The sequence below is a fragment of the Hoplias malabaricus genome, chromosome 1 (genome assembly GCF_029633855.1).
Source record: "Hoplias malabaricus isolate fHopMal1 chromosome 1, fHopMal1.hap1, whole genome shotgun sequence".
Classification (NCBI taxonomy): domain Eukaryota; kingdom Metazoa; phylum Chordata; class Actinopteri; order Characiformes; family Erythrinidae; genus Hoplias; species Hoplias malabaricus.
This window is the reverse complement of record NC_089800.1, coordinates 4,642,615-4,654,729: the sequence shown is the minus strand read 5'-3', so window position 1 is coordinate 4,654,729 and position 12,115 is coordinate 4,642,615. Positions and strand designations below refer to the sequence as shown.

The following is a 12,115-nucleotide window of genomic DNA, read 5'->3' as shown; positions in this document are numbered from 1 at the left end:
CCCCCAGAGACAGAGATATTTCTGTACATTTAATGAAAAGCAGATTAGCAGCTACATGGCAAATAAAGCCGCCGTGAAAGAGTCTCCCGGATCGCTGTCAGATCGGGCGGGTAACTGCAGGCTCTGAGGTGAAGCATACTGCAGATTTGACTCAGACAGGAAGGAACTGTGCACAGATCTGTGCTTCCTGTTGACGAGGGAGTGCTGTCACAGTGCTGCTGACATCTCTGAGGTAAATCTGCTGATGACTTCATCTCACACAGCGCAGGTTTGTCATAAAAAAAAAAAAAAGCCAGGGCCGAGAGGAGCTGAGAAGCAGTCGTTACCTGACTGCGCTCCTCCATCCAAACCAGCTACTCCAGGATTTTTCAACTCAGAGAATAAGAGCCCAAAATTTCAGCTTCAAAGTCATTGTGATGCTTCACTGAGCTGTAAGAGTTCAGAGCTGAGTTCAGAGCTGAGTTCAGAGCTGAGTTCAGCACTGCAGAAACTGCACTTTGTAACTTCTGAAGGAGGGTAGGAAACCAAACTCTTTATTCCTTCCCCTTTGATTTCAGAGCAATGCTATAAAAGTGATTTACACTCTGCAACTGTAGGGGGAGCCCATGAGCCAAAATACAAAATTAGAATTAGAATCACTTTATTGGCCACTGTGCTTGCACACAGAGGAATTAGTTCTCCAGATTTAACCCAATCCGTACAGTAAAGCACACACAAAAACACATTAGTAAACACTAGGCAGCCCTAGCCTTGGCGCCTGGGGATTAGGTGCCTTCAATCATGACCTCTGGGCTCTGGGAATTGAACCGTCAACCTTCCAGTTAAAAGTGCAGTTCCTTAACCACGAGGTTGCACCTTACTTAGTACAAGATTATAAATAAGATGATCCAACTGCATTAGGATGAGGAAACCTGAAATATATATGTGGGGTAAAAAAGAGAATGATCTGAAGATACAAAAAATATGGGACTCTTAACCAACATGCAAGACTTAGTAGATCACCAAGACAATACGACCAACTTCTCAGACTGTTTTTTTTTAAGGTATGGCTTTAATGTATCGCTGCTACTTTGGAAAACTGAAAGTAAGTCTTCAGAAAATAATGGCAGACACAGAGAGAACACACAACACTCCTCACAGACAGTCACCCAGAGGAAACCCACGCAGACACAGGGAGAACACACCACACTCCTCACAGACAGTCACCCGGAGGACACCCACGCAGACACAGGGAGAACACACCACACTCCTCACAGACAGTCACCTGGAGGAAACCCACGCAGACACAGGGAGAACACACCACACTCCTCACAGACAGTCACCTGGAGGAAACCCACGCAGACACAGGGAGAACACACCACACTCCTCACAGACAGTCACCCAGAGGAAACCCACGCAGACAAAGGGAGAACACACCACACTCCTCACAGACAGTCACCTGGAGGAAACCCACGCAGACACAGGGAGAACACACCACACTCCTCACAGACAGTCACCCAGAGCGGGACTCGAACCCACAACCTCCAGGTCCCTGGAGCTGTGTGACAAATCACCACCGTCCACATCAAACACAGGCCTGGGCCATTCTCAGTGCACCACTTCAGAGCACATTCATCATAAGACACACACATCAGTATAAATATATGGGGAAAGTGTTTTTAAACTTAGTTTCTGTTGTGTTTGTATTTCCTGTTAAGTATTATTTTTCTCCTACTTCTTAAAGGATATTTTGACTGGAAATTACATCAATCTTTTAGGTTTCCACAATCCTGTGGGTCATTTTTTAAAGGGTATTTGTCCCAAAGAAAAGCAAAATCACTCTGTTCCACTGAAAGGTCAAGCACAAGCCAAAGCGAGTGAGAGCTTTTTTAAACACGCGCTGCGCTGGGGAGGATATGCACGGATATAATCAAAAAAAGAAAAGATTAAGTGCAAACAGTCCATGTTTGCATTCCCAATAAGTAAACGCAGCCCGGCGGACCACTGGAGCGGAGAAACCAAACCTGAAGTTCCTACAGCGCAGGCTGCTTCACAGCGGGTTTGTTATTGGTTCATTTTCATGCCCCTGTTTATACGTCTGTAAATCACAGCGATGAGCCACATGAGTGAAGTCGAATTCGATCGGACAGAACGGGCACGATTGAATCATTTCAGAAAACATGGAGGAAGCTCGCTCTGGGAATATGAGGACAATATAGATGTCAAGCGGTGGAGAGAATTGGCTAATATACTTTTATTGCCAAACCATTCTGGAGAAATGACACTGAGGTCAAACCGTGTATCACTGCTGAGGGTAATGTGATGTAACTGAACTGTTTTCACTGGAAAATCACCGAGGCCTAAAGGACGTCTGTTCACCAGGACTGACTCTGCACTGCCGTCAGGTGATGGAGATGTGATGCTATTTAAAAAATATCTAGTCAATATATCTAATACTTCTTATCATAAATTGTATGAACTTATAAAGTTCATTCATTCATTCATTATCTGTAAGCCCTTATCCAGTTCAGGGTCACGGTGGGTCCAGAGCCTACCTGGAATCATTGGGCGCAAGGCGGGAATACACCCTGGAGGGGGTGCCAGTCCTTCACAGGGCAACACAGACAAACATTCACTCACACACCCACTTATGGACTTTGGGAGGAAACCGGAGCACCCGGAGGAAACCCACGCAAACACAGGGAGAACACACAACACTCCTCACAGACAGTCACCCGGAGGAAACCCACGCAAACACAGGGAGAACACACAACACTCCTCACAGACAGTCACCCGGAGGAAACCCACGCAGACACAGGGAGAACACACAACACTCCTCACAGACAGTCACCCGGAGGAAACCCACGCAGACACAGGGAGAACACACCACACTCCTCACAGACAGTCACCCGGAGGAAACCCACGCAGACACAGGGAGAACACACCACACTCCTCACCGACAGTCACCCGGAGGAAACCCACGCAGACACAGGGAGAACACACCACACTCCTCACAGACAGTCACCCGGAGGAAACCCACGCAGACACAGGGAGAACACACCACACTCCTCACAGACAGTCACCCGGAGGAAACCCACGCAGACACAGGGAGAACACACCACACTCCTCACAGACAGTCACCCGGAGGAAACCCACGCAGACACAGGGAAAACACACCACACTCCTCACAGACAGTCACCCAGAGCGGGACTGGAACCAACAACCTCCAGGTCCCTGGAGCTGTGTGACTGCGACACTACCTGCTGCGCCAAATACTCCGCATTTTTCCTCATGCGCATTATGTGATAACCTTTATGCTGACACCTAGTGGCCTGGAGGTGTCTGTGCTGAACCTATATTAAATATGGCTATCACTCTACTGAGCATACACTGGTTTGTTCTTTATCTGTTGTAGAAAAGCATTCACAATCCGTACTAAATCACTTTCTTAAATATTGATTGATAATTTTTTGCTTATTGCTGTTTTAAATTAATTTTATCTTGTGGAAAATGTTATAATCCAGCGGCAGATTATTTTTCTTGACTCACAATTCAAGGTATCTGTCAAAGGAACAAGACACTGTCACTGGATAAAATTACTTAAGTGTTTGATAATACGCTTAATTACGTTTAAGTACTTTTATAATGAGAAACATTACGTATATTGACTAGATTTCCGATGATTTCACTTGCTGAAAGAACACATTTTGCAGTGGGGACTCATCAGAACCGTGGCAGCCCTCCATGCGCCTCGGCTGAAATGGGTGAAAGTAATGTGTGGAAGCAAATGGCTGTGACGCTGCTATGAATGTGACTCCTGCCGAGTCTTTTCCAACTCAATTTTCACCGGTGCACGGTGGGATAAAAGGGAGGGGAGCTCTGTGTTCACCTGCTCTAATCCACTGCACAAACACATCGGCGTCATTGAAATAATTGGGGATATAAATATTTTAATTATCTAATGGTTAAATGTCTCTTTCTCATTCTCTCTCTGTTTAAAAAAATGTTTTTGTCTGGACAGCGATTATATACAGTACCCTTATCCAGTTCAGGGTCGCGGTGGGTCCAGAGCCTACCTGGAATCATTGGGCGCAAGTCGGGAATACACCCTGGAGGGGGCGCCAGTCCCTCACAGGGCAACACACAAACAGTCACACATTCACTCACACACTCACACCTATGGACACTTTTGAGTCGCCAATCCACCTACCAACGTGTGTTTTTGGACTGTGGGAGGAAACCGGAGCACCCGGAGGAAACCCACGCAGACACAGAGAGAACACACCATACTCCTCACAGACAGTCACCCGGAGGAAACCCACACAGACACAGGGAGAACACATCACACTCCTCACAGACAGTCACCTGGAGGAAACCCACACAGACACAGGGAGAACACACCACACTCCTCACAGACAGTCACCCGGAGGAAACCCACGCGGACACTGGGAGAACACACCAACTCCTCACCCCAAATACAGATTTTAATAAAATTATAGCCTACACTTTGTTTTTATAAGAGGAAACAAGGGTTCAAACATAAAAAGGTTTCCCTGTAGACCTTGTAGTCCTTGTAAAGTGCTTCCTTGTAGTCCTCCCTTACTGTTAGCCATATTAGCATTACAAGATTAATTGATCCTTTAAGGACTCTAATTATTAGGCATCTTTACATTAAAATACAACTTTCCGCTCTCTGATCCCATCTAAATGAGTCTCATGCAAGGTCGGGCTTAGACAGAAAAAAATAAATAAATCACACCCCAAGACCGATGATATGCTAAATGCTAAAGCAGCTGCTACTACATTTACTGCACCCTTACAAATCTGGTTAGCTCTGTTGTATTGATTAGTGGTTGATCCTCACCTCAGGTTGGGCTTGTCCTGTCTGCACATACAATGTACGTTTAATCATTTATATACATCCCGTAATTATTGAATTTAGTATGACACCCGCGGGCACTGGGCGGTGGAGCAGTGGAACAGTGTTCTCTGGAGTGACTAAGCTCCAGCGAATATCAGTACCTGATCATGCTAAAGATACCAAGGCAGAGTTCTATCAAATCCTCACACCAGTGGGGACAAACACACTATAAAAACCCATCATTTCATAAGAGGTTCTGGTCTTAAAATTTGTTATGAAAAAACACAAGGTTATCTATTAAAAATACAGCTACTATTTCTAAGGAACTCTTGTTGTTGACTCAGTCATCGTCCGAGAGGACGGACTGCTGCTGTAGCACTGTGAAAACAATAGGAAGTAAGTGGCAGGTGAGTCGAGATCACATCATGTCTGACAACAGTCTAACACGGAGGGTGAAAGGGGGGTTGTTTTCAGGTGCCAGAAATAATAGACCACTGCTGCTTCTGTGATTGAAAAGGAGGAAGATGGTCACCACAGGGAAGACACTTTTATCCAGGAAGAGCAAAAGGTTCCCTGCAGGTCCTTGTGTGTATGTATTCCTGGTCTTATTTGTGTATGAGGCGAGCTTTTAAGCAACACTTTGGCTAAAATTGTGGGTTCTTTTTTATACGTAATAATAATATGAGGGGAAAGTCAATTTTAAGGTAAGCTACTCCCATCATCGGAACATATTGTGACGTATGAAGGAAAACTATTAAGGGTTTATATGTCCGCAAATGCCATACATTTCACTGTGAGCAGAAAATGCTTTAAATAGTTAATACTTAATACTAGTTAATAGTATATCAAGAGGGCGGCACGGTGGCGCAGCAGGTAGGTGTCGCAGTCACCAGCTCCAGGGGCCTGGGGGTTGTGGGTTTGATTCCCTGCTCCGGGTGACTGACTGTGAAGAGTGTGGTATGTTCTCCCTGTGTCTGCGTGGGTTTCCTCCGGGTGACTGTCTGTGAGGAGTGTGGTGTGTTCTCCCTGTGTCTGCGTGGGTTTCCTCCGGGTGACTGTCTGTGAGGAGTGTGGTGTGTTCTCTCTGTGTCTGCGTGGGTTTCCTCCGGGTGACTGTCTGTGAGGAGTGTGGTGTGTTCTCCCTGTGTCTGCGTGGGTTTCCTCCGGGTGACTGTCTGTGAGGAGTGGGGTGTGTTCTCCCCAGGTCTGCGTGGGTTTCCTCCGGGTGACTGTCTGTGAGGATTGTGGTGTGTTCTCCCTGTGTCTGCGTGGGTTTCCTCCGGGTGCTCCGACTTCCTCCCACAGTCCAAAAACACACGTTGGTAGGTGGATTGGCGACTGAAAAGTGTCCGTAGGTGTGAGTGTGTGTGTGTGTCTGTGTTGCCCTGTGAAGGACTGGCGCCCCCTCCAGGGTGTATTCCCACATTGCGCCCAATGATTCCAGGTAGGCTCTGGAGCCACCGCGACCCTGAACTGGATAAGGGTTACAGATAATGAATGAATGAATGAATGATTATATAAAGTTAAAGTAAACAATTTGCTTTAGAAAGGGTGACTCAGTTTTTTGTTGCTTAGCAACAAATTAGCTAGTGTGCAGCCTTTAACTTGCTAAATAGCATGATACCAGAGTTCAAACATGCAGTAAATTCCATTTAAAACATACAGATTTGACTGTTGATGACTTTAAAATGTTAAATAGTTACGTAGCTAATATTACGTAGGAATGCAATTATTTCTGAACAAGTTCTTCGGTCAATTAACGCTCTGGGATTATAGGACCTTGGGGAATATAGGGTTAATCTAGGGTGACCAGACGTCCTCTTTTACCCGGACATGTCCTCTTTTTTAGATATAAAAAAATGTCCGGGGGGAATTTCACAAACATCCGGGATTTTGTTTTTCTAGAGCTTACATAGAACTTCGAGAAGTTTCGTTCACAAACTAGTCCCGCCCTCCCCTACTCCGATTGGCTCGCTTGAGTGAGAAGGGGGCGTGGTGAAGTAGCCTAAAATCTTCTGATTGGACGATCTAACTGTAGAGCTACCGTTATTGGTCGATAACCTTCTCTGTAAACATTTAATTGGTCAGGTCTGGTCACCCTAGGTTGACCCCAAGGCAAAACTAGAGAAACAAAGTGAAGACACCAAAACGTTCTGGCTCATTTGATTCTTTGCACTTTTTTGATCACAACAAAAAACATCGTTCAGTGTCTGGCCGAGCTCCGACTGCTGAGAACGAGAAAGGGCCTTTTCCCTAAGTGTGTGTTTTCTGTCCCTCATCCTCTTGACATTTGAAACATTTGAAATCACATTTGAGGGAAATAAGGGACGTGATGGGCATCTTAAAACGTGCTTGTGCCCCACAACTTCAACACACAGCCCATTCGGCTGAATCCCTGGGCGGAATAATTCTTTAATGCTGCGAGGAAGCTGCTGAAAACATCTTTTAAGACCCCTGTCCCACCCTCCCCCTGAAAACTCTCCTTGGGGGAAGATTCTGGGAACCACACGGTGTTAATTTGGGGTGCCACTGGAGTGTGTGTGTCACACGGGGATGTTGTATTAAACAGATACGTGCGGTGATAGGAGGCTACGACATAATTCTAACATCTGGTACGCTTCACTGTGCATGATCTATGACTGATTTGTGTGCTCTCGCTAATCATGCGAGTTCCATGTCGACGTAGCGGCCCGTTCCTCCCTCCCAGGATGCCTCTGTGAGGAGATGGATGTACGGATTTGACCAGGGAACCATAAAGTTGATTAATATGATTAACAAATATGCAATCTAATCTCTCCAGTGGAGCAGCGTTCAGGATCATTAAGCTGACTGAGGCAGTGTAGCGTACAGGAGCTTATTGTACTCATGCTGCAATGATACATTTACAGGCCTCTGTTTTTAAGCACTTTAGCTTTTGGTATTTATTATGTGCTGTGTACATTTACTTTATATTTTATGGTGTTTGCCAGATGCTATTATCCACAGTGACATCCAGATTTAATCATAGGTGAATGCCAGTGTAAGAAGCTTTGCTACAACTGCTCTGTACTCCAGGGGCGTTCCTAGACTACTGGTTTTCCTGGGGCACACGCAGAATTTAGAGGAGCAGAGCTAGCTGTACCTCTCGGCCTTTTATATCAGTTGTAGGGGCACAAATGAAGAAGAAGAAGACATTGGGGCATTATCGGAAATGTAGTGCTCAGTTGATTTGTTGTAGTTCTGCCCTGCAATCCATTAATGACATGATGCCCCTGCTATATTAACTCAGCCATTATCACACATGGCATTATAGACTACTGTACACTGACTGTGCCTCCACCATCATTTATACTGCTCTCTGTTTGTACACTGCTCTTTGTTTGTTCTGAAGGTGTTTTTCCCGCCACTCTCGCACTGCTGGTGCGAAGCTGCTCTGAGACATCACTTGATTTTTAACAGGTAATGTCACTCTCACACAGCTCCAGTGTTCTGGGTACAATGCCTGCCTCGAGTCACTGTTTGTGCGTGGTGTGTTCTCCCTGTGCTTGTATGGGTGTCCTCCTGGTGCTGTGGTTTTCTTTCACAGCATCCACAGGTCTGAGTGTGTGAGTGTGTGTCACCCTGTGAAGGATGGGGGCGCCCCCTACAGGGTGTGTTCCCACCTTGCGCCCAGTGATTCTGGGACCCTGAACTGGATGAGTGATTCAGACTATGAATGAATGAATGAATGAATGAACTTGCTTTAGCTAGCACTCAAACTGCAGACAGCAATGGTGTTATTCACTACGCTTTCTATTAGCTGTACAGAGTACATTATAAAGAGTGTTTCTTGTGTCTAATCTTCTAGGAAGATGGATGCTGGAACATTTCTGTGAGAATTTGATAGGTTTTCAAGAGAATGTAATTCCACTGCTCCAAAACGTAATGCTAATGCTTTTATAACTGTCTCATCGACACTTGGCATTGGGCCATGATGACCTTGGGCTCATGGGCAGCTGCTCCACAAAAAACTATGATATCTATATGCTATGAATATATGCTACACAAGCATGTTAGCTATTGAGAGAGAGAGAGAGAGAGAGAGAGAGAGAGAGAGAGTCTGAGCGGCGAGGACGGAGCTCGGTGTTGATCTGAAAGCTCCATACAGGATTAATGTGATCTCTGGGCTTGCGCCGGTTTGGGAACGACATCCCATCAGCCCCAGCTTTTGTTAGCTGCAACACTCTGACAGCTATATTTAGCCACAGCCCTCTAGAAATCCCCCCCCCAACCTCCTCCTCATAGTCTGCCAGCTTCCGGATCTGGCACATCACCCCAAGCCCCCCCCAACCAGGCCCTTACCCTTCACCAGAGTCGCAAAAAAAACAAGAATAAACACCTCCACGAGCACCTACAGCACCCTAACAGGAACAAACAGTGAGGCAGCAGAAGACGTCTACAGGTACAGGCTGTGCACACTGCAAAAACTCTCTCTTAGCAAATGACATGGGCTTAAACCTCTTCAGTGTGTCTCATACTGCTCATTAGAAGACAGCTGTAAATGTATTCGAAGATTGCAAAACCTGTTCTTAGCTTGTTTTTCGGGGTGATTTTTCTCAGGAGAAATATCTGAGAAGCAGGAGGCTTCAGCTAAAGTCCCCACCCTCGGATTTCAGTGTCATCTCAGAGAAACTATTAAAATATTACCGAGAAGCAATAGAGGTTTTAAGGAGCAGCTTATATACAGAGATACTATATACTGTGGCGTTCTGTTCTTTGGTTTTACCAAAATATAAGCAGATGCAGAGAGAGAGAGAGAGAAAGAGAGAATAATCCTTGGATAATTTGCAAGTGTCATCGGTTTTTTTTTTCTTCTTCAAGGAAAATTTGCCAGCGTCATCAGTCTGAGGATTTGTGAAGCAGCAGGGAATCGAACAGCAATTTTGGGCCGGTGTCAGGCTGTTTGAAAGTTACTTTGAAGGATTCCTCTCTTCCCTAGAACTTTGATGCCATTCAGGTATTGTCCTTCCTACAACCTACAACATCTGCAAACACTACAGTTGTGGCCTACTACTGATATTCATCCACTCTTTCATTATCTGTAAGCGCTTATCCAGTTCAGGGTCGCGGTGGGTCCAGAGCCTACCTGGAATCATTGGGCGCAAGACTGGAATACACCCTGGAGGGGGGCGCCAGTCCTTCACAGGGCAACATACACACACTCACACCTATGGACACTTTTGAGTCACCAATCTACCTACCAACATGTGTTTTTGGAGCGTGGGAGGAAACCAGAGCACCCGGAGGAAACCCACGCAAACACAGGGAGAACACACCACACTCCTCACAGACAGTCACCCGGAGGAAACCCACGCAAACACAGGGAGAACACACCACACTCCTCACAGACAGTCACCCGGAGGAAACCCACGCAAACACAGGGAGAACACACCACACTCCTCACAGACAGTCACCCGGAGGAAACCCATGCAGACACAGAGAGAACACACCACACTCCTCACAGACAGTCACCCGGAGGAAACCCACACAGACACAGGGAGAACACACCACACTCCTCACAGACAGTCACCCGGAGGAAACCCACGCAGACACAGAGAGAACACACCACACTCCTCACGGACAGTCACCCAGAGGAAACCCACGCAGACACAGGGAGAACACACCACACTTCTCACAGACAGTCACCCGGAGGAAACCCACGCAGACACAGGGAGAACACACCACACTCCTCACGGACAGTCACCCAGAGGAAACCCACGCAGACACAGGGAGAACACACCACACTTCTCACAGACAGTCACCCGGAGGAAACCCACGCAGACACAGGGAGAACACACCACACTTCTCACGGACAGTCACCCAGAGGAAACCCACGCAGACACAGGGAGAACACACCACACTCCTCACAGACAGTCACCCGGAGTGGGACTCGAACCCACAACCTCCAGGTCTCTGGAGCTGTGTGACTGTGCCACCGTGCCCCCCTAGTACTGATTTTCTAATGAAAAAATGTAATTAACGTATATATTAATGAATATATCGAGGGCTGTGTGCTCTAGAATAGTGAGTAACACAGATGCCCTACACTTGATGGAGTAGGGTTCAGGTCCCCTCTTGGGCAGGAACCCCACGCAATATCAAGAAGGATCCTATTTCTGTTACAGGATTAAAGAATTGGCAGCTCACTCAGGAGAAGAAGGTCTCCAGGAGATCCATGAAATCTGGGTTATAGTTGTGTCTTCTGACCTCGACAAGACTCACCTTCTTTTCCAACCAGAAAGTCCAGGTGGCAGTAGGTGTAGGAGACGCCAGTCTTGGTCTCCACCTGCGGCCTCTTGAGTGTGGAGTAGATCTTCCCTGGGCTGCTGTCGTCTGTCTGACGGATCTTCCTCAGCCCACAACCCATGGTTTCTGTCTGGATGCCCTTTGATCCTCAACTGAGAGAGAGAGAGAGAGAGACAGACAGAGAGAGAGAGAGAGAGAGAGAGAGAGAGAGAGAGAGAGACAGAGAGAGAGAGAGAGAGAGAGAGACTGGTGAAGCTTTGTGGAAACTAGAGGCAGCAGATTCCTCATGACCACATCACAGATGGCAATCAGCTGTTTAAGACACTTTGTTTAGTTTCATTTAGTTTTCATTTTTAGTAAACGCACTGAGCTCTATCCTCAGACCTGGTTATTTCAGGAAGTGAAAGATATATTTAACACACCTTTACGGTTCTAAAGAAATCTGTCACGCAGATCTTATACAGAAGTGAAACAGGGCCTTTTCTTCAGAACTCCCCCTTATTACAGCGCTCACATTTTCAGAATTGATTGAGAGTTGTTCATTTATTCATCTTCTCTAACCATTTAATTCCGATCAAGTTTGCGGTGGGTCTGGAGCCTACCTGGTACCTTTCGGTAGTCACTCACACCTGTGGACAATGTCACACACTCACCCATTCACTCACACTTTTGGACAGTTTCACACATTCACCCTGTCACTCACACACTCACACCTGTGTACAATGTCACACACTCACACTTTTGGACAGTTTCACACACTCACCCAGTCGCTCACACCTCTGTGGACACTTTCACACACTCACCTAGTCACTCACACCTGTGGACAGTTTCACACACTCACCCAGTCACACACACACTCACACCTGTGGACAGTTTCACACACTCACCCAGTCACACACACACACACACCTGTGGACAGTTTCACACACTCACCCAGTCACTCACACACTCACCCAGTCAATCACACACACTCACACCTGTGGACAGTGTCACACACTCACCCAGTCACAC

At 46.5% G+C, this 12,115-nt stretch overlaps 1 protein-coding gene across 2 annotated transcripts in view; it reads right to left on the bottom strand.

The window, feature by feature from the left end:
- Positions 1–12,115, bottom strand: part of LOC136666474 (raftlin-like) — a 100,706-nt gene that overhangs the window by 73,942 nt on the left and 14,649 nt on the right. For both annotated transcript variants that reach the window (XM_066644663.1, XM_066644672.1), the window contains exon 2: positions 11,081–11,256. In XM_066644663.1, the coding sequence (XP_066500760.1) occupies positions 11,081–11,225 (145 nt within the window). In that variant the 5' untranslated portion in view covers positions 11,226–11,256. The remainder of the gene's footprint in view (positions 1–11,080; positions 11,257–12,115) is intronic.